Source organism: Eucyclogobius newberryi, unplaced genomic scaffold (genome assembly GCF_026437365.1).
Source record: "Eucyclogobius newberryi isolate DKJ021-1_F unplaced genomic scaffold, fEucNew1.0.hap1 SCAF_3, whole genome shotgun sequence".
Classification (NCBI taxonomy): domain Eukaryota; kingdom Metazoa; phylum Chordata; class Actinopteri; order Gobiiformes; family Gobiidae; genus Eucyclogobius; species Eucyclogobius newberryi.
The window spans coordinates 22,479,826-22,502,815 of NW_027315945.1; the positions used below are offsets into that span (position 1 = coordinate 22,479,826).

Sequence of the window (22,990 nt, forward strand, 5' to 3'; positions counted from 1 at the left end):
TAAAATGTGCTGCTTCTTTGTGCAGCTTAATGGTCTCATGAATCACACAAGAAGGTTACTTAAAATCCCAAATGATCTTTCCAATAAATCAAGGTAAAACACCAAAATCTGGCCTGGATCAATAAATCTTTGCGCGGGTCTAAACTAAATCTGAAGAATAAATAGCCTGTGTATGCTCAGTGACAATCATCCATTGTCATTTCAGTCCCCATCGATTACTTGCCAGAGTTTATGATGTATGGGACAAACTGCCTTATTTTTCCACAAGTGTCCTTTGATAATGAGTATAGTTTGAGCCCTAGAGCATTGCCCAATATGTAGTAGGTCCACATTTGTCAACATTATGTCTGAATACCTATTTTGGGTGTATATTATCATCCCAATGCACTGACAGGGATCCCTGCTGTTGACAATTATAAATATGCTCAGCTGGCAGACATATTTGTGCAACAGATGCTCAGGCCTATGAGGCAGATCTGCTTCAATGAATACCAATTTTCCAACTGAATCTAGCGAGATGGGCAGATGAGTGAGTTTGTGTTTGCATTTCTCCAAAACACTGATCAGATAAACTTTGATGAGCGAGTAAAAGGCCCCTAAAGTGTGGGTCTATTTAATTTAGTTCACATAACCTTGCTATGTCTGCATCACTGGGAATGTTTTAATTACACATGAAAAAACATGAATCTGAAATTGACAGTTTAATGTCATATAAAAGATGTTAGGCAAAGCAATAACATCAGCTATAGGGTACCCTACCTATTCATAAAGGGCAATGAGGGGCCCTAGAACAGTCTGTAATTGCATTTTTTCATATTTATACCCAGAATCCAGAATATTGTGCTACACTCTGCCTTCAAGTCAAAATATCCAGACATAGCTACCATACAATTTTACATCATATCAAATTGTTTTAGTTTGATATACGATGAGTACTTAGTGATGCTACATGTGATAGTCTGATACCTTGGCCCAGAGATGTGGAATTGAAAGTCGTGATTTGGACTCGACTCAAGTCATACAGTAATTATTTTGATGACTTGAGACTTGATCAAATGGACAATAAGGACCAAACTTAGACTTGAATGTTGGTGACTCGGGACTTGACTTGGAGCCCTGTGACGCCTCAAAAATCAAACATGTTTACAATGAGAAAGAAGACGTTACAGGAAAAAAAACAGAACATGTCCCTCCCCACTTCTTTATTTGTAACCAGGGTAAGTTACAAAAATCATGTATGTTGCTAAAATATCAGCATTTGGTAATTTGGTATAAAGACTTGAAAGGACTTGATGGTTAGGACTTGGGACCCGACTTGGACTTGCCTGTCTTTGACTTGGGATTTGACTCGGAGTCGGACATGTGACTAACTATTTGATAATTACTTGAGACTTGCAAAACAAGGCCGTGGACTCAGTACTGTCTAGGCCTGTCCCTGCAACTTTATCTTGGGTAAAAAGTAAAAAATCAAACAAAATGGCAAAAATGGCTACTGCTTTGTCACTTGATTAGGTGTATGTGGCTGAAATCTTTTCTTTATAATAATCACTATTCGGTATTACATACTCAACTTAAAATAAATTACCAGTGAAACTTTCAGATTTTCACCGACAGGTCCTCCTTTTTAGGAAAATGTATTCAAACATAATTGTACTCAACAGTCCAGTGTGGAATAATAGGTACAGTGGGTACGGAGAGTATTCAGACCCATTTAAATGGTTTACTCTGTTTCAATGCAGCCATTTGCTCAAATCAAAAAGGTTCATTTTATTTCCCATTAATGTACACTCATCACCCCATCTTGACAGAAGAATGGAAATGTAGAAATGTTTGCAAATTTATTTATGAAAAACTGAGGTATCACACAGTCATAAGTATTTAGACCCTTTTATCAGTATTGAGTCTATCCATGAGTCTTCTTGGGAATGATGCAACACCTGGATTTGGAATCCTCTGCCATGCCAGAATATGTCTGTACTTGGCTGCATTCATCTTTCATTCAATTGCACCCAGTCGTCCTGTCCCACTCGTCCTGTCCCTGCGGCTGAAAAACACCCCCATAGCATGACGCTGCCACCACCATGTTTCACTGTTGGCATTGTATCGGGTGATGAGCACACATACCACTTAGAATTAACACCAAAAAGTTCAACATTCCTCATAGTCTGGAAGTCCTTCATGAGTTTTATGGCAAACTCTATGCAGGCTTTCATTTGTCTTGAGGAGAGGCTTCCGTCGGGCCACTCTGCCATAAAGCCCTGACTGGTGGAGGGATGCAGTGATGGTCAACTTTGTGGAACTTTTTCCATCTCCCTACTGCATCTCTGGAGCTCAGCCACAGTGATCTTTGTGTTCTTCTTCACTTTTCTCACCAAGGCTCTTCTCCCACGATTGCTCAGTTTGACTGGGCGGCCAGGTCTAGGAAGAGTTCTGGTTGTCCCAAACCTCTTCCATTAAAGGGTTAGGGTTAGGTTAACCCCTACATTTCAGTTTTTTCTGTTAAGATGGGGTGCTGAGTGTACATTCATAAGAAAAACTTTTTTTTTTTTAATTTAGCAAGTGGTTGCTATGAAACAAAAAGTGAAAAATTTAAAAGGGGTCTGAATACTTTCCGTGTACTGTATGTATATAAAATATATTTTCATGGGGGAGTGGTATTCCAAAGGAGTGTGAGCCATTGCTCACTTTATGAACGATTGAATATTCTATATGTTTACTTTTGTCAGAAATGTCAAATTCAGCGTATCAAACGAAAATATTACCAAATTGTAAAGACTATTCTGCTACCAATTTGGACTATAGTTGAACAAGATATATTCTACTCTGATATTTCTCCTTGACTAAACAACTTTTTTAAATGTTCCCTTCTAAATTGTGATTTTCCTAATTGTTAATAGAGATAACATACTTAAAGATTTACAGGAAGAAATCAAAAATATTTTAACTAAATATCTCTCCTTTTAAATTGTCTTCAAAGTGAAAGAAGTACAATTTTAAATTTGGAATAAAATGTATCCAACTAAACACATTTCTTATAAACAAATATATTTTCTTTTTGTGTGATTTTCAGTCTTGGCTACAGTCTATCGGGATTCCCCCCTCTAATCATAAAATAAATTCAACTTGGAGTATAATCTATAACTTATAAGTAAACATGTAGATTTTTAAATAAAATCAAAACCGTGATTGGGCATAGCTCTGTGCCACTGCGCCCCCTATAGCCCAGAGCCGGTCACTGCTGGTCGTTATTTGACTCCTCCTCCGCCATTTTTGACTGTAAACATCCTGCAGATTTTAAAAGGACAGCACTGAGCGGGAGGAAGGCGACTGGCGCCATCTTGGCTGTTTTAATGAGTACAACAGGGAAGAAACTGCGGGGAGAAATAACATAATATTTGGGGTTTCGCTCTAACGGGGGTCCCACTGGTAAGTAATTATGCACCTGGCTTATTTTGGCGCAGTTTGAAGTAGTTTACAGCGCAGAAAGGAAGTGCGTGCTCCTCTTTATTCACCGCGGCCTTTCTGTATGAGAGAAGCCTTTAGCATCCAGGCACAGACTCCGTGCTGCTGCAGGGAAAAGTACCGGGGACTCTGACCGTTTTCATGCACGTTGGATGTGCCAGAGTCTTCTAAATCAACACTGACTGATCATTGCATCTTATCAAACGTTTTGGTGGCTCATGTTTTGCTTGCGGCTAATTTCCATCTAATGGCGCCGACTATTTAGTGGTGATGGATTTCTCTTTTGGCGCTTTTCCTGCCACACTGCTTTTCCCGGCAATGGAGTAGATTAGCAGCCTGTAGAGCATATTGTGTAGTAAACCCACAAGCAAAATCTAAAGTTTGCAACAATAAACTTAACACATACCTTGTAAATAATGATTAGCAACGTGTTCGCTTCATTCCCTGTGTTTGTTAGAGGCGGACCCTGAACGAGGCGCCTGATTCAAGTTGCTGACTTTATTGTTTTGTGTTATCCCTTCCCCTTCATGTATTTCCATGGTACAACTAATATTACTTGATCTTATTTGTGTAATATCCTTGACCACGGCCAGGCACCGGGCTTTTTGTCCAGTTTGGGGGGCTCCTGTCAAATCGCGTGCAAAAGACTACAGATTTGATATATATCGTAACTGGCGTTCTTCAATCCGCCCAATGTAAAGTCCTTTTTAGAGCTGCTGAGACTTCAGTGGAGTTTGCCTTAAAACTAAATGGCATTTACCACTACATCCTTGTTCTACATCCAATGCATCACGTAATTTGGCCGTAGCCGAATAAACCAGTATATTTTGGGCTGTAGTCATTCTGAATTCGAGCACATTGAATGGTTATGTTGTTGCTTCTACAGCTCCTGATTTCAATAATATGTTTCATTTTTAGATAACTTTGCCCCCAGTGAGGGAGTGAGTCAGGACAACCGGGGCAATGTTTTATGCCCACTTTGTCCTCAGCAAACGTGGGCCGCTAGCCAAGATCTGGCTGGCGGCCCATTGGGACAAGAAGCTGACCAAGGCTCATGTGTTTGAATGCAACCTTGAAAGCAGCGTGGAAAGCATCATATCACCCAAGGTAAGACTTTTGTCTGCCCTCTTTTCTTTAAGAGATGGTTAACATTGATTTTCCTGTACTGATTGCATTATGTTTGCACCCAACCAAATTTTTCCTCAGGTGAAAATGGCTTTGCGTACATCGGGTCACTTACTCCTTGGAGTGGTGAGAATCTACCACAGAAAGGCCAAATACCTGCTGGCTGACTGTAATGAAGCCTTTATCAAGATCAAAATGGCTTTCAGGCCAGGTACGGACTTGTATGTTTCATAAGACATGCATATGTAAAGCATGCAACTTGATAACATTATTCTTCAATATTCAGGTGTTGTGGATTTACCTGAGGAAAACAGAGAAGCAGCTTACAATGCCATCACTTTACCTGAGGAGTTCCATGACTTTGACCAACCACTTCCTGACCTGGAGTAAGTTCTAGCTTTGTATACATTCGTACAAAATATTCTTACTGACTAAATCGCTTCTTCTGCAGTGACATTGACGTGGCCCAACAGTTCACTCTGAACCAGAGTAGAGTTGAAGAAATCACTATGAGGGAAGATGTTGGCAACCTCAATCTCCTGCAGGACAATGACTTTGGTAGGACAAAGCACTGGTTGACACTTTCACTTCACTGTATGACAGAAGTTTTGCTCATTACAATGTACTACTTTGTAGCCGACTTTGGTATGGACGATAGAGAGATGATGCGGGACGCCAGCACGTTTGAGGAGGACATCATGCATGGTGCTGCGGCCTCCAACCTGCTTCTCGAAACAGAACCTGGTCCTGCTACTCTCCCGGATAAGTCCAACCATATGGAGTATGATGACTTTGGTGATGCCTCTATGGGCAACAGTGACGGTGGCATGCTTGGTAGGTTAATTGTGTCTTTGTGCATTGTTTTAGTATGTCTGCAACGCAGTAGAAATTTATACTACATTTTTCCTTTTTAGTTGATAAACTGCTGAGCTCTGAAGATGGAGGTGGTATTTTTGATGACCCTCCAGCCATCACAGACAGTGTTATGATGCCCCCAGACCACGGAGATGACGAAGATGACTTTGATAACCTTCAGTCGCGTGTGTATTATCTCACTTGTGTTGTGTGCATGGTGAATAAAGTTTGCATTTTTAATTGGATCTTTTTCTTGTAGCGGGTCCAGACAGTCCTGACTCTGGTCCAGCAGAGCCTCTTCCAGCTATGGCGGATCAGACGGAACAGACCACTTTGGTTCATAATGAGGAAGAAGCTTTTGCACTGGAGCCTATTGACATCACAGGTAAACATTGTTAAAACACTGGACATGCGTGAATAAAATTGTCTGTTCTAATGTTATGTTATCAATTTTCAGTGAAGGAAACCAAGGCCAAGCGAAAGAGGAAGCTGATCGTGGACAGTGTGAAAGAACTAGACAGTAAAACCATCAGGGCTCAGTTGTCTGATTATTCAGACATTGTCACCACTTTGGATCTCGCTCCTCCCACAAAGAAGCTTATGATGTGGAAGGAAACTGGAGGAGTGGAAAAACTCTTCTCTCTTCCCGCTCAGCCTCTTTGGAACAGCAGGCTGCTGAAGGTGAGTGGTTTAAATACGTGTGGTACACAATAGTTCTTTTCCTCACGCTCTTACACCTGCATAGCTTTCCATTCAATTGCCATTATCTGATTTGAAACAATAGTTGTCTTGTTTTTTATTCTCAGATGTTCACTCGCTGCTTGACTCCTCTGGTGCCAGATGAGATGAGGAAGAGGAGGAAGGGTGGTGAAGCAGATAGTCTGGATGAGATCCTTAAAGAACTGGAGAACCCAGAGCTGCCTAGGGAGGAGCTGATGGGTCCACACAGAGATGTTATTGGTAAGACTTTATTTTTTTATATCTAACATAAGTACATTTTTTATATTATAGTTTGCGTTAAAATTTATACAACTCTCACTGGAGGCGGATCCTTTTCTAACTGCGTTTTCGTGGTATATATTTTTTTGTAGACCAAACGATCATGGAGGAGCCCAGCATGCTGGCACACTCTGCAATGGAGGGCAGCAGGACGACCCTAGATGAGACCGCCATGCCGCCTCCCTCAACTCCCCGCGGAGTCAAACGCAAGACCCTTGAAAAAGATGCACTGCCAGTAAGCACACCACTGTCTAAAAAAACATTTGAATGCATCTTAAATGCACATCAATTCAAGTAGCCATCGTTTGTCAAAGCCTGTTTTTTAAAAAAAAAAAAAAAAAAAAAAAAAACATGCAAATGTACTATATAGATTAAAATGGGTAAAATATTATTATTTATACTAGTTTGTCTTCTCCTCAGATGAGCTCCTTGGACCAGCAACAGGCTGATCGCTCCTTGTCCCAGAGGTTAGACATGCCTCAGGTGGATCTGCCCCCAGAAGAGAGCAGTGTCAACCTCTCACAGCTTATCCCGGAGCTTGATCTGCTCGAAGAGAAGGGCAAAGACAAGAAGGACGATAGCGAGGAAGAGGTCAGTGTGGCTTTGTCTGCTTTAAAGTAATACAGGAATGTGGTGGAGTTATTGAGTGAGCCCTGTCTATTATGTTTAGGATGAGGAGGGTCAGGCTGGAGACCAAGATCAGGAGGAGAAAAGGTGGAACAAGAGGACACAACAGATGCTTCACGGTCTGCAGGTACAGAACCGCTTTAATGACTGTTAATCAATGTATAATTTGAACCTTTTGGTGTTAAATCCTGTCTGTTTTTCCAGCGTGTCATGGCCAAGACCGGGGCAGAGTCCGTCAGTCTGCTTGACTTGTGCCGAAACAACAACAAAAAACAGGCAGCTGCAAAGTTTTACAGTTTTCTGGTTCTCAAGAAGCAACAAGCCATTGAGGTGTCCCAGTCTCAGCCCTACAGCGACATCATTGCTACAGCTGGACCAAGATTTCACATTGTTTAGACATTGGAAGAACACTCTACTCGCATTCATACTTTTAAAGTAAAAAAGTAGTAAACTGTTTGCCTTTTTATTTTGTTTTCCCATCAGCCCATTTTGGAAGGTGATGCTTGTGGGTTAGAGGGGTGGCAAGTTTATACAAAGGATTTTACTGTAAGTACAGGTGGAATCATGCAGTATTCATGTGGTTCAAAATGATATGAGGAAGAATGTTTAACAACTATATTTATAAAGCTACTTTTCCAATCACCAGGTTTGGCTCTGTTCTTAGTAAAACGACAGACTTCTCATTCCAACATTTTAGCATTGTCCCTGTTGTATTAAAATGTTTTTACAAAAGGCCTTTTATATTTTCATGTTGAACTTTGTATTGACACTGTACATGTGATGATAAAAAGGTACTAGTTTATCTGAAGTGTATTCTCTCACACCTTCTTGTTGCACTTGTTATTTCATGACAAACAAAGGCTGACCTGTCAGAAACATTACTGAATCCTTTCTGGCATTGAATATCAATTCTCAAAATTAAGATGTAAAATTCAGGCAGATAATTCAAGTTTCAAGTCATTTTTTGTACCCTTTGTGTTTATGCTTAATTCACCTTTTTGCATTATGTAACTAGGTAATATACTTGTTACAATAAGTTCAATATCCCACGTTTCTAGTCTTTGGATATCTACTAGTTGTGATACATCTGGAAACCTTTTGAAATAAAGTGTTTTAAATACTTGACTGTTTTTATTTTGTTCTAGGTGCTAATAAAATGTAGCACTGGCAAAAACTGAAACGAGTGACACTTGCAGCTAAAAGCAAAAAATTTTGAAAAAATGTGATGGAAATGGTAGACAAATGCGCCATTGTTGCAAATTTGCATTTTCACCATTTACATATGCAGCATGCAGAAAGTAAACCAGCAACCAATGTTGGAAAGTAACAAAGTTGTACTTTATGAAAACTTAACTTCTGAGAGCAGGTATCTGTACTGTGTTGCACTACATTTTTTAAAAGGACAGAAATTAAAAAAGTACTTTATAGTTTGTGTGGTTGTATTTTAACACATTAATGGTGAATTTCTGCCCAAAGGTTTTGAGTTCATGTTCTGGCTGTGAGAAAACAAAATATACATAAAATAAACATTGAACAATTGATTGACTAGAATTATCAAAATAAATCTACCAAGACCACATTTCACTCTTCAAATGTGGTCTTGGTAGATTTATGCATGTTAGTATTTCTGTGTGAAATACTAACATGCACTTACATGCACAATACCATTACTTATATAGATTTTATATGTGATACTTGAGTAAATGTTTGCTCCTGTATCTGTACTTAAATACTTTTCTTAAATTAAATATATGTGTGTGTGTGTTTTTACAAAACATACATACACATACATATATATACATATATATATATATATAACCAAAAAAACGCTCTCTCTCATATATGTCTATAGGAGTTTTTGTTTATAAGAGATCTTCTACTGAGAGTGTTTTTCAAACTTCCTATAAGTTATATAATATATATATATATATATATATATATATATATATATATATATATATATATATATATATATATTATAATAATATATGAATTCTATTCAGAATTTTTAAAAAAGAGGATTCTAATTCTAAGGATTCTTCAAAGAGGATTCTAATAGCCCATTAAAAATTCTGAATAGGCTAGCTCGGTAGATACAAGGGGGGAGTTTCTGTTGAAACAAACAACTCTTTCTACTTCAGGAAGGCTCCTCCCAATGGGCGGGTCTTACCACAGAACAGTATTAATATCGGAGTTCTCGATCTAAATTCTTTTATTGACAATGACTCTTGGATGAGAGTCGAAACGTCTTTTTTTTCTAACTGAGTCCAGATGACTACAACTGAAGCTTTTTCTACTCTTCATAAAAATTATTATATTTTATTTTGTACGTCCATGAAAAACATAAATATGTTCCCTTTTTATCTTGTACAAAAAATAGTTTAAGTTCTTTCCTTCCTGTTACATATATTTTGTATGACCATAAACAACACTGTTATATTATTAATATTACATAATCATGTGCAATACTGTCATCATGTGCAATATAATTATGTGAATATAATGTAAATCATCCCATGTGCAATATTTTCTGTGCATATAACAGCTGAATAAGAGTGTTATTATTATTATTATTAATAATTTTGGCACACAAAATCCTCCATGGACGTCAGCGTTCGTTACCAAAAAGCAGAGGGAACCTTCGTTTGTAAACTGTGTTTCCATCCGGTTGAAAGACCGGACACGTAGATGGTCCTTTGCTAAAGTCTTTCTACCTTCTTTCCGCGTGCGGTGGTTTACATATGGCTTCACGTAAAGAAACCGGTTCATCTTCCAACGCCGGAATGTCTTCTACAAGTGGCACCCTGGACTCTCCCGTGAAACAAATCCAGATTGAAGGCCTGGTTAGTGCGAAGTACAAACCTGGAAGGGTTTAAGTTATTGTTTGGTCTCGGTTGTTAAGAGAAAAAAATGTTAGCTTCAAAGATGCTAGCATCGTCATGTCGGATTTACCCATAACAAGATTTTAATAGTTTATTTGATCATACATTGGTATTTAATTAACCCCATTGTACATTTCATCTGTTGTGTTATGATTGGTATTTTTTGTGTATTGTTTAGATACATCATCTCAGTCTCAGTCTGCTACAGTCTTGTGTTTTATCATGCTAACGGATTACAATGGACGTTATACGAGCTCATCAGGCTGATTTTTCGAAAGCGAGGATCACTTAACTTTAACGTTACAAGTTAAGTTTAATGATATCTCATACTCTAATGACATTTAAACCTCACCCATTCGGTGTCGAGGCGTTCTGAACTATGAAGTGTGTAGACCAGGCTATGTATTCCTTTGACTAACACGGCTCGTTTATTTTTTTTGGTTGATTGCCATTCATTTCACGTATAAAACCCAACTGCGCTTTTAAACATTATATATATATATATATATATATATATATATATATATATATATATATATATATATATATATATATATATATATATATATAACATACATCAAAATGCAAGCATCAGGATTTGTTCCCAGTAGGTAATCAGTAGTCTACCTATAACACCGCACACGGAAGCAAATGTGCGCGGTGTTCTTATTTATTTTGTCATGCATCAATATACCTTTTTATAGCACGTTTAAAGAAACACATCATATGTGTATTTGCACATACTGCTGCCAAAGCCTAACTGTTTTGTGTAGTACCTCTTTATAAACGGCAGAGGACAAACTTGCTTCACATCCATGGCCTTTTCATGTTTCCATTTGAACCTCACCGCTCTGGACGGGAGAATCTCTCTTACATGATGTGCTTAACATCCTTGGGAAGCTTCGCTTTCTACTACTCATTAACCTGTCACCATCCACCTATTTTCGCCCTGTGCACAATGGTTGGACATACCCAAATGGCATTGCTTATTAAAAGAGGATCTTATGTTCCACATGCAAGTGTGATGCATCACTAGAAAGCTTAGGCCTTCTAGTTTCTGCAGATGTGCACATGAACACTGTCAGGGCTTCAGAACTTACACTACAGAGGCCCAAACATAAACAAAACATCCTTTTTTAGTCTCGCCTGAATATTGTTAATTTGTAATGGTCCTGAGCATGACATACTTCATTGTGTGCATATGCTGTTCACTGTACATGATGTTTATCTTGTTGACAACAACTGTGTAAAGTTTCAGATCTCTAGGAACAGGCATTTTGGTGCTGTTGACCTTTTTGTATCAAAAAGTATATTCGGAACAAGTGATCCAAATATGTGCCAAACTGTGCCAAACTGTTTTATTACAATTTTAGCTCCTCTATGATCATAAAACATACATTTTGATGTTTTGTAGGCCACTAATAGCAATTATAACTGCTAAAAAAAATATGTGAAAATGTGTAAATATGAGTTTACCCATGAATTTCCCATATAGAGGTTAAAAAAAATATATATATGTATAATATTTTTATTTTATTTTTTTATTGGTATAATAATACATATATCTAACAAAATGCACGTCCAAAAGGCTAATAAAATCAGAAAACGTTATGCGCAAAATCCTGCCGAGAAATCTGGCTCTTTACAGCCTTCCCGGAGCCTTACGCACGATAATACAGAAGATTCTGTGTCAATAAGCCCTTTGTCCCGCCCCTCTTTCTAAAGCTATTCTTATTGGCTAGAATAATACGTCGATCAAACTCAGCTACGCCATTGGCACGCGGCGCTATTTAGATGTAAACATGTGCAAGCGGCACATTTTTTTTTTGCGGAGGCTGTAGCAAACAAACCCGTGGACAGAAAAAATTGTGGATGGTCTCATTCTGTAGGTAACAGTCTGAGGAAAAGAAGGATATCCAATATTATTTTATAGGTCAAACAGGTCATTTGTTATGGACGGAGAAATGCGCCGGACAAGCGCATTCTCGTCCGGCGAGAAACGAAGAAAAGTTTGTTTACTTGACAATATCTCGAAATCGGATAACTTCAGGAAAAATACAAGTGGATATTGCTTTTCAATGACTCCTTACGGACAGACTGAGCACAAGGATGTACAGAATTAAAGCTGTTTCGTTCGTCATAAACAGCAAACAGGTAGGACATGCGTTTGTAAAAGTTGAGACTTTCTCACAAACTATTGGCAATTGCTTCTTGGTGCATATTATTCAATGTAAATCAATGACATATTCGTTTTGTTGAGAAAATAAGCTTTAAAATGATGTATGGCTTGCTGGTATTGACCTCGGAAATAAAAGTGATGATGTAAGAGAATATTTGAGATATAGAAAATGCTCGCCGGCGGACAGGTGGGTGGTAACAGGTTAAAGCTGAGTTTCACTGATAAACCGCCATTTTTATCCAACACATTTCCCTCATATCTTCCATTGTTTGTATCTCATATAAACTTTTGTTTATAGTGAACTGCCCTCACTGTATGCAGTGCAAGTGCACACAGAACACCATATAATAATTCAAGTGTTAACATGGCTGTGCAGCATTGAATCAAAATACAACTTTTGCTGCTGTATTGCATCATGCTCTGTATGTCACCGGTGGAGCTGGAGACATACCACATCAGCTGTGTTGTTGAAATTGTTTGTTTCTGTGCTTTAAGCTGAAAGCCGGTTATATTCAGCCCCCAGCAGATATAACACAATGCCTAATATTGCATTACGGCTGAATATGTTCCCTATTGCCATTTTACTTAAGAGGAAATTGAAACAGAAGCAAGTTCTTCCAAAGTACCTTAGCAAGCTTGCATTGTTACATTTATTCTTTCAGACCAGCTTAATGTACCATGAGTTTGCAATCACCCCTGCGCTATATTGTCTACTAAAGCTTTCAATCACATTGTATGATAATAACACTGTGATCAGCTCTAAAGTTTTTTGACTTTTACAAATTTGTCTTTGGTACTTAGCATTTGGCTAGTATGAAAACGAGCATGCAGCTGATAATGTGTTTATAAAAGTGTCCACTTTCCCACTTTTAAACAAACCGCCCACTATTTGTTTATGTGTCACAGTTGTATTTGAATGTGCAAAATATCAGGCTAGCAAACAGAATGTAACATGTTACACCTGCCGAAAAGTGTTAATCTCTGGTGCCTCTTTGCTGAAGCTTGCACAGATTAGAGCAGGGGTGGGCAAACTGCGTTCCGCGGGCCACATGTGGCCCATTTGTCTTTATAATCCGGCCCGCCAAACATGCCAAGTAATATTTTTTTTTTTTAATTATACATTTTTTTTAAAATTTATTTTCTGCCCTTTGACATCTGTCTGCACTTGTATCCTTAATAAATATGACGTAAAATGAATTCAATAATGGATTCAATAGCCCATATTTGACAGAAAAGTGATATTATGATTGAATTTTTTGGATTATTATTATTTTTCACACCAATGATTGCGGGCCGGCCCTCCGCTACTTGCCTTGATTCGAATATGGCCCTCGGAGGAAAATAATTGCCCACCCCTGGATTAGAGGGATCTATTGTATTAGATATAGTGTTTGTTTCCACATCAGAGAAGCAAAATGCGTTGTTTCTGCCTTTACTTCGTTCTCATAACTTTGACCCCCATTGCGCCGTGAATGTGAGCGTCTTTGCTGAATGTGCGAGTAAGATTTATGATGAGAATTAAAGATGGCCAAAAGGGGATTCAATCTGCAATTGATTTTGCACAATTTAATTTTAAGCTTGTTGATTTATAATATTCTGTCCACATATCAATCTGGGTCTTCTCCACATGAGGGGAGATCTGTGGGTAGCTTTATTGGATGGATCAATAAAACTATGAGAGGCAGTGGCGCTCTGAGTCAGGGTACTGTGTACTGCATGTGTGTTTTGCTGTGTTCCCAGCTTTGCTTACAATACCTGACATTTGCTCAACATGAACAAAAAACAGCACATCACAGCAGATCCATGAAAAACCTCTGTCCACACTTAAAACACCAGCTCTGGTCTGCTCTCTCTTCTAATGCTCAGATTTTGCTTTTATTTATTTGACCTTCTTAAAGTTGTTTTTGGCCAGACGTCAATCTCTTCGCCATCGCTCTTTCTAGACTGACACTATTTTAGTGCACGATGAACAGACTGCCAAGAGGTAGATAGGGGCGTATGCTTTGTGTATAAGGCTATCTGCTTCCACTGATGGAGAATAGGAAAAGCTATTTGTTGGCAACAGATGCAGCCAAGTCTCAAAAGGGGCAGGAGGCTTTGTGAAGGCCGCCAGAGCCGTCCATCCTCTGGGCTCGTTTAGCACCTTAGCTTTCCTCACAGTCATTGGTTCCTGTTTGCTGTTCCATTTTATTATCCTTTACTCACCTCTCTGGGCTTTGTGGTTGTCACTGCCATTTTTTATCCCACCTTCTACAGTGTCTCCTTCTTCTCCTTTTTTATTTTTTATTTTCCTCATCTCTGGACCCATAGTGCACACCCTTCAGCGTCTCAGTCTGTGGCACAGGCAGGCCAGGAATGAGATTTTTGCCGTATTTCTCTCCCAGCATTCTAGCCTTTTACTTGTTGCGTGACAGGTCTAGCGGTCTATTGAAATAAATATCCCAGGACTGGTGCACGTATGTGCATGTGTGTAGGACCGGGGCAGACCAGTAAGAGCTCCTTCATGAAGGTGCTTTGTTGTGAACACGACTTGAAGACCGCCAGCCCGCATCGTGGTGTGTGTGTGTGTATTATTAATGCCTGTGGCTATGACCTGCCCACACAGTTATCAGCCTGATTTATGCTCTCCCTACACGCAGCTCCACGTCCAGCTTATTGAGTCGCTTTGCCTTTCCTTCACTATTTTGTTTTGGGGAAGTCAGTTTCTGCACCAAAAACCTCATCTTGTTTTGTTACACACAAGAGGTATATATTTCCTTTTTTTTGGTGGTGGTAACATGCTAAAAGCATATTTTTTTTAATCTGGTGGCAACCATCTTATCAGATCTTTTGAATTCTTTGATGGTGCATGAGCCGTTTGTCTAGATGGGGCTCTTTGATGCCACGCACTGCCCTGAACCGGGACAGCAGATTTCTGAAGTCTTGTGATTTTAATTGTGTCGCTCACATCCACGTCAGTAAAATGCCACTATTAAATCCTGCAATCATTTTTACATGATCTCGTATCTGAAGTTTACGCAGATTGGTAGTTCCTCTGTTTTAGTATAATTTCAATGATGTTTATTTTGGAATCATTATTTATTATTCAAGGAATGGATTTGATGACATTCAGTGTAAACAGCGTCCCAGTTAAGAGCGTTATTATACCGTTGTTAAACCCTAGTCCAAATACAGTTCTCGTGTTGCCATGACATGTCTGGAGGTCTCGGTTTCAGATGAATATTAAGTAATACAATCGCTCCATAAGCCCCAAGAACTTTAATTTCTGTCTGAGTAGTATTGCATTTGTTTCAATGTCCATTTACTCAACAGTGCATGTTTGTAATTCTTCTGTGCTTTTCCAGCATAATGAAGGTGGAGTATAAGCACTTTGTTTGATTACACTTTAAAGCCCTTTTATAAGCCATATACATGAAAAGGCCAAAGAAGTTGAGCACAAAACTGGTTACACTGGTAAAAATCTTGTGACAAACTCCAAAATTTATGAATTAAATGCAAATCAAGCCAACCAAAACTAATGAGCGTCGGTCAACATCTGGATACTATTGACACAGCAAACCTAAATCATATGATGAGAGGGGGAAAAACAATAACTATAAATTCTCTTAGAATGTTTAGACGCTGGACGAGATAAATAAATTAGCCCCGCTTGAGAAAATGCAATCACTTTCCCAGACCAGTTATTGAAAGGAGTTTGAGGCCTTTTCTCCTGCTCCTCAACATTGTTGTAGCTGTTCGATATCAAAGTCCAATTGCTTTTTTTGTGCTTTCCCAGGTGGTGCTGAAGATTATCAAGCATTACCAGGAGGAGGGCCAGGGCAGCGAAGTGGTCCAAGGAGTCTTGCTGGGGCTGGTGGTGGACGACAGACTCGAGATCACCAACTGCTTCCCGTTTCCGCAGCACACAGAGGATGACGCAGACTTTGATGAAGGTATAAGTGAAACGCTGTAATGCACTGCGCTCTGTTAGTAAAGATTGATCTTTCTCTGCTGCTGCTCACACATTTAGAGTTACAACGCAAGATGGAAAGGGCAAATCTCCAGTCAAATTTATATTTGAAGATGGACGGATAGTGGAGAATATTGATTGCAGATTTGGATTAAGGAAACCTTGATCTCAGTAGATTCCTGTATTTTGTAACGCTGCTGGAGAGCGGGAGCATTTTATGAACTAGGCATTTAGTGCAAGTTTATCAGAATTCGTCTTCATTTCTCAGACGAGATGTCAACTCAGTCCACACCAAAAGCATTTTTAGGCACAGCCACTGTTTTTGCTCAAATAAACAAACTAAATGAACAAAGCAATCTTCAGAGAACTCCAAAAATATAGAAAAAAGCTAACATCCAGAGGCAGAGCAAGCAGCAGCCAAGTGTTACCCTGCCCGGAGTGAGAGAGAGACGAACACCACAAGCAGAAGTGGGTCAATACAGCTTAAATTGTAGCAATATTTGGACTGTGGCTTAATTAAAGCTGTTTTATAGATGTGTTCCTACTGCCCACCTTTCCACGACCTGGGACTGGAAAGGTGCAAGTCTTTGGATGTCCCTGATAATATCACTGATCATTCCCTCATTATTTAATTTTTGCAGAGCCCTTGATCAGTGCACAATTCTATTCATAAAGTTGAGTGTCATGCAATGACTTTTAACCAGGCAAACTCGCTGCTGGGCGTCCTCCTGTCAGTGCCAGGGTGGATAGTAGTGGGCACAGGGAAGGGGTGTACACATTTGCAGTGGGAACGTGCTTGGGATTTAATTCTGCTTTTCTCCACAAATGCATGCATCACTCCCCCCTCCTGTCTCCTTGTTCGCTACCTTATCAAAGGGATGCTGTGTCCTCTGACCTCGGCCCTTCCCTATCAAGTCTTGTTGATACCAGCATCTTGTTAGTGCTACAAAATCCCCCACAAGCCCAGGACTGGAAGGGATGGGGAAGCAGGTGAGCTGCAGATGTGGCAAAAGATTGTGAGAAAGCTAAAGAAAATCCTTGTTTAACAAGCCTGGCCTAATAACAAGTAACTGTCAGAAATTCTGCTGGATACACAAGCAACAATGGCGACTAAAGATTGTTAGTGTCAGCAAGAAGCTCGCTGTACGTATATATGTCAGTGTTGTTGTCACGACTTGTTGTGTTGTTGACTCTGATGGGCCATATTTCCATCCGTCACTCCCATAAGTTAACAAGGCCTGAGCTGAACTGTTGGAGACTTTGGGGAGTAGAGAGATTGCATTGAAAGTTTTTAAATTGTTGTTCAAGTCCCTTGATGGTTGTAGTTTATTGTAGAGCAAACAGAAGGCTTACAAGACCCGTATTATAACTTACATTGTCAGCTGTATTGGATGCTTTCCTTTAATTAGGCAAGTTTAAGAATTTTTTAAAGTGAAGAGCCTTTGAACTTAGGCCTGATCAATTATTGCAGATTAAATCTGCAGATTTTGGGTTCTCCGCCATCGGCAAACATTTCCCCAACTTGTGCTGATGTTTTTGATTAGTAAAGTAAATCTTTACCAACTTCAGCTCTGCCAATATGGACATGCCCTACTTCATTTTAATTCTTGAATCCAGTTGATGAGTTTGTTTTGGATCTCTTGGCAAAAGTCAACAGATTGCTCTAGCTAGCCCAAAGCAGCCATTGAATACATAAACACATTTTTATCAACCAATTTTCAGCCAACCTCAGCTCAGCCAGTATCGCATACCATAATTTCAAGGCCAGAACCTCCAAAATTCGGTTCGCAATCCATACATTGACACTTGATTGCTGTGCAAAAATTAGCATCATAAGCAAAAGCTTATTGAGGCAGTCTGGGTCAAAGTTCCAGGGTTACAAGGGATTAATTAGCTTGTAACTAGAGCTGTGGTAACTGCAATTGCTATGATCACGAAAACCGCAAAAGGGCTCAAACTCAAGACCACATTTTAATGAAGTTTTGCGCACATGGCTGTTGTAATTTAACTGTTTAATGATGAACTATTTCATGTTTTCACACCCTCTGCCTTTTTAGAAAACTTTCCCTGTGTTTTGTCATCAGACTAAGCTTGAGTCTTGAGCATAGTTTAAAGCCTTGGCTTTAAATTAATCTCGTCAATGAGTCGATAAATACACAGCACAGACTAAATGGCGCAAGTGTGGACAACTGAGCATTCTGCACAACGGCACATTTAAACATTCTCCCACTTTAGGCTCATTAATGCTGTACGTTCAATTTGGATACGCATGGAGGCTTCTGTCCATTCATTGTATTGGTCTATCAATTATTTGGTTCGTATGCACACAGCTTGTGGATATGTCGCAACAGATCTGTGGAACCACGGTAAAAGTCGGAATTTCGAGCGCTCCTGAATATAAGCTAAACTAAATTTACAAAGGTTTTATTTTTTACATGTACACAGTAGGCCACAGGTGTTCATGTAACATAAGATATTTACATAGAAAGATGGTACATGGTAGTGAGTGGGTTGTCTTTTCACCCGCAAATCTGGTCACACGGGCCAAGAAATTCTCATTGCATTGTGGGGCAATTTATAAAATGTAGACCACATTTAGACGCATCTAAATTCAGTTCTGCATTAGACTAATTTCTCACTGAATATGAGAGGCAGCATTTTGAAACTTAACATATAGAGAACACATCTGCAGTCACTACTGTCCCCTCTGTCTTTTCTCTGTGTGAGCTGATTTACCTGCGTCTGTCATCCTCCACGTCTCGCTCTGCCCCTGCACTTGTTCTTAGTGAGCTTCCTGCTAGAGCACCCCTTGAGGCCATTAGCCAGTGAAAATCTATAAATTAGCCGCATCGTTGTATAGGCTGCAGGGTTCCAAGGATGTGAATAACGTCTATGATGCGTATAGTCCGAATTTCACCGTGCCAAGTGACAACCCTGACCCTAACCCTGTCCCATATAGTTGCTTCAACATGGTACACATCCAACAATCTTCTACCCGATTGGTTTTCCATTGGATACAGGACTTTTAGTTATGGCTGATCAATTTGGTTAACAATTATAATTGGTATTTGTTTTAAGGAATGTTGCGATTATTTTTTATTGCAAGTGAATTAGAATGGCTAAAGTATTGTATCATCTGTTTGATATTTAATCTGTTTTTCACCTATTTAATCCCAACCATACTAACTGTAATGATGTCCCAAGATGTCTGTTTTTATTTTCAGTGCCAGGGTCAGCAAAATAAACTCTGACTGCTTTGGTCTGAGCACAAACTGAGCTTTATGTAGTAATAAGAGCGCCTCTTCTACTGGCATCTGTCCGCAGTGGGAACAGCTTTTCATTTGGCCACCGCGTCATTTTTGATCACCATGGCAAGGGCTCAAACCACTGGGATCACATTTCACAATTGCCATTAATGTGCAGGGAATGAGGAAGGGATAAAAATGCACAAGCAACAGTTGTATAGGCCTGTATCGCCGAAACGGGGACCTGCTGCGCTGCCGTGCTGTCTCCACACTTTGATCTGCTGAAGTATAAGTGCAACTGGGAAGGCACTTGGCTTGTCGTTCGGCTCCAAAATGCTCTTGGGGTGTTTTGGGCATCAGGGCTGAGTTTGTGAAATAAAAGTTCTTAATCAAGACAAAAATAGCCATTTATTCTAAAGCCGGAGTGCAGATAATTCTTGGATCGGTCACGTCACCTCAGTTTCAGTGCACATAAGAAAATACATCTGATCCCCAATTTGGTCCGGCGCCGGCAGATTGGTGGAGCCGTTGCACAGACATGTGCAGTGCTTTTGAGGGATGTGGAACTGCCTTCATTCACTTCAATGGCTGCGTAAGTAGTGCGCAGTCCGTTGCGGAGCTGCATGATGTGGAATCAGCCCGTTTGGAGCACTAAAAGTACATGAGAATGGCCACACTGTCTCGAGGAACAGAGCGTAAAACAATGAAGCTGCAGTCAGCAGACAGTAGCTGCTCCATTCACTCCCAAATGCAGGATGCACGTGTGGCTTCTGACGGGACCATAACCGCGTGCTTCTGCGATTACGTAATTGCAAATTCAATGAATCATTCAGCCCTCCTTTTAATTAAACAACTAAGTGTGATTATATACTCTCAGGGATTCCAGAGAGTCACATTTTACTGTACCTGGCCCAATTTCTTACTAGTTTACATTCATGTGTGGGGGCATTTCCACTCAACAACCCTTTAAAAGTATTTTCAGAAGGTAGCCCATCTTTAAAACCTGTGTTTTAATTGAGGGACGAACAGTGAACCCAATGAAGTAGTTGTGCTTGGTGGCATCGTTGCTGCCAGTGCGGTGTTGACCCCCTTCTTCAGGTTATGTTTTCGTCTGGCTCTCTAAAGCACATTGTCTTTCGTGGAATTGGATGGCTTGAAGTGGCTGTAGCAGTGGGGATCTTGGCAGGAGAGAGATTGGATAGATGCACAGTGAGTTACTTATTAGCAGCATTGGAGCAGACATTTTTTTTGTCTTGTTTCAAAGCTGAATCATTTTCAGTAAAGGTCTTGCTGGTTATCTGAAACTAATTCTAAAATAATATGCAATAATTGTTTGGTCTGTGCTACTATTTACATGTAGACTGCAGCATGGATTTCAACGCCATCAAGTACCATACTTTTCGGGTTGTGCGGCTTTCCTGAATAAAAGCCACACACACGATATTTCTGAAGAAAATGGAACTTTTCCATATACGGGCCGCACCTGAATATAAATTGCAGGTGCTCACGTTGTAAAATGAGAAATGTACTCATAAATAAAGAGGTAGTGATGCGTCTTTGGAACAGGGGTTCTCGCGGCGCACCCGATGTCCGCCTTTCCATCTGTTTATAAAAAAGAAAAATTCAATTGTGATCAATCAATATAAGAAAATACATGGTGATTGTTATTGCCATCCAAGTACCAGGACAATTATGTTGCTATATGTTGCTATATTCAGTTTAGCATCAGCATTTTACGGATTCTGCTGCTGCGAACACAATCATTAGAATCGCCATAGACCAAAAATGTTGAATAAAGAATATGATTAAAGTACACTCCTGGATCTAAACTGTGATCTAGATGAACAGAAAACACATGTTTGTCCTTGCGTCTCAAGTCCTTCTCAAAGTATAGTCATTATAATGTTTTATTTATATGTATACATGTATACATCTATATAGATATAAAGAATAATTATTCACATACAAGCTCATACGGTCAAAAAGGTTCCTGCTGCAGTTTATCTGTGGGTGCTATGCTCCATCTGATCAACAGGTGACAGTATGGAGCTGCACTATCACTTGGCATGTCTGGCAACAATTGTGACCAGAATGAGTCAGAGGGAAAAAAAAGTAATTGAGCGTACACAGCAAAATCGGCCTCAAATGAGAAAAAAATGAAAACCTTGGTTGATCCCCTGGCCACATCTTTCATGTCCTTCGCACCTTGTCCTTGTATGAAAACGTATGGGGTTTGATCTATTGGACCACACACATTTATTATCTAGCCATTTTGAATTCTAGAGTTGCAAGTAGCATGTTAATAAAGTGCTCTGGCTCCTTTGTGTGATGGCAGTGAGAGATTACCCTGCGCTGGTGGCTAAAGTGACCACCTGTCCTGCTTTTGGTTGTAATGTCCCGCCATTTGGGCTTCTGTCCCGCGTTTCGCATATCTACCGTGCGTCCCGCCATGTCGCCATGACAATTCAGACCATGCACTCTGTTTGCATGTCAAGAAGGGGCTTTCAGCGCACATCCATGTGATAGACGGTATCATGGGTCATGGGACGTAGAAAGGACTGCGGTGTGAATGTCACATGCCAAACACACACATCGCAGCGGGCCAGTGGCAACGACGAGGGAGCAAAACATTTGTTGCACATGTAGGGCATGATCTGACCAGTGTGTATAACCTGTAGCAAATTACAATTTGTTTTATACCCTATTATAAGACAATTTGTTTTCAGTGAGTTATTATATCAAGTATCATCAGTCCCACACCATGTCCCACCAAATCCCATTACCTATCCCACTTTTGAGACTTGGTGGTCACCTTACTGGTGGCAGATGAGACTGATTCATTGTACCATACCTTCTTTTCCTATATATTTTACAGATGGAGCTAATAATCCTCTACACTTGAGATGGTTGAACAGATGAAGCTTTTGTTCAATGAAGTACTGGCAAGGCTTTTGAACCTTGTGGTATATTTTGACAAGATCTTATGACACAAATATATTTTTTACATTGCAAAGGACATCATTTGGCATAAATAATTGCAGACTTTTCAATTTGGTTATTGTGACCATTCAAATGTACTTTTGACTTAATTGAGATTCATCTCGCAGCCTTAGAGTGTTAAAGCCAGCTGAACTATATATACAAATGTAAAAGTGAATCTTAAAATGGTAAAGAAATGATGCAGATGTTGCAGACACATGACAGATTGGGCCTCTGAGAGGAGGTAAAACAGATGTTCTATCAAGCAAATTGCTCACTATGTTTGCCCGTAATGCCCAATTTTATGAATCATTGAATGTATGCAAATGCACTGCACAGAGGTGGTCTCCCGTTCTGTAGGTAATGTCAGATGCTAGCAGATGTATCTTTGACTGGATAGGAGAATGCACACCGCCTATTATCACTCTTTCAGATTAACAGACGCTGTGAGAAATATAATGACATTATGTTAATAAATCAAAATGATTATTGTGATGTCTGAAGGGGGTGGACCGCGGGGTCCTGGTGACATGCAAGGGTCTTGGCTGTTCTTGTTTTTATTACACACAGTTATGCTTTGGTCTTCCTTTTGAGTTGGTCATATTAGTCATATTTTTCTTTTTACCACGGTTAACCCCGTTAGTGCATGAAATTGAAAGGATCATTTTGCAATTGGAAAAATGCTGAA

At 39.7% G+C, this 22,990-nt stretch overlaps 2 protein-coding genes across 2 annotated transcripts in view; both read left to right on the top strand.

The window, feature by feature from the left end:
- The first annotated feature begins 3,268 nt into the window (after positions 1-3,268).
- Positions 3,269-8,191, top strand: LOC140373501 (double-strand-break repair protein rad21 homolog A-like). The gene is made up of 14 exons (XM_072460028.1): positions 3,269-3,426; positions 4,381-4,569; positions 4,669-4,798; positions 4,874-4,973; positions 5,039-5,145; positions 5,224-5,421; positions 5,502-5,627; positions 5,702-5,827; positions 5,900-6,123; positions 6,249-6,402; positions 6,534-6,676; positions 6,862-7,032; positions 7,112-7,195; positions 7,273-8,191. Exons 2-14 carry the CDS (start codon positions 4,426-4,428, stop codon positions 7,462-7,464), a joined length of 1,899 nt encoding a protein of 632 aa, XP_072316129.1. The 5' UTR covers positions 3,269-3,426; positions 4,381-4,425; the 3' UTR covers positions 7,465-8,191.
- A 1,532-nt stretch (positions 8,192-9,723) lies between these two features.
- Positions 9,724-22,990, top strand: part of LOC140374421 (eukaryotic translation initiation factor 3 subunit H) — a 79,902-nt gene continuing 66,635 nt past the window's right edge. Inside the window, exons 1-2 of the mRNA XM_072461311.1 lie at positions 9,724-9,911; positions 15,905-16,061. Of these exons, the coding sequence (XP_072317412.1) occupies positions 9,810-9,911; positions 15,905-16,061 (259 nt within the window). The 5' untranslated portion in view covers positions 9,724-9,809. The remainder of the gene's footprint in view (positions 9,912-15,904; positions 16,062-22,990) is intronic.

Coding starts and splice junctions, on each gene's coding strand:
- LOC140373501 (XM_072460028.1), top strand. CDS start 4,426: ATGTTTTATGCCCACTTTGTCCTCAGCAAACGTGGGCCGCTAGCCAAG. Junction 5,828..5,899: donor GGAGCCTATTGACATCACAG/GTAAACATTGTT, acceptor ATCAATTTTCAG/TGAAGGAAACCAAGGCCAAG. Junction 6,403..6,533: donor TCCACACAGAGATGTTATTG/GTAAGACTTTAT, acceptor ATTTTTTTGTAG/ACCAAACGATCATGGAGGAG.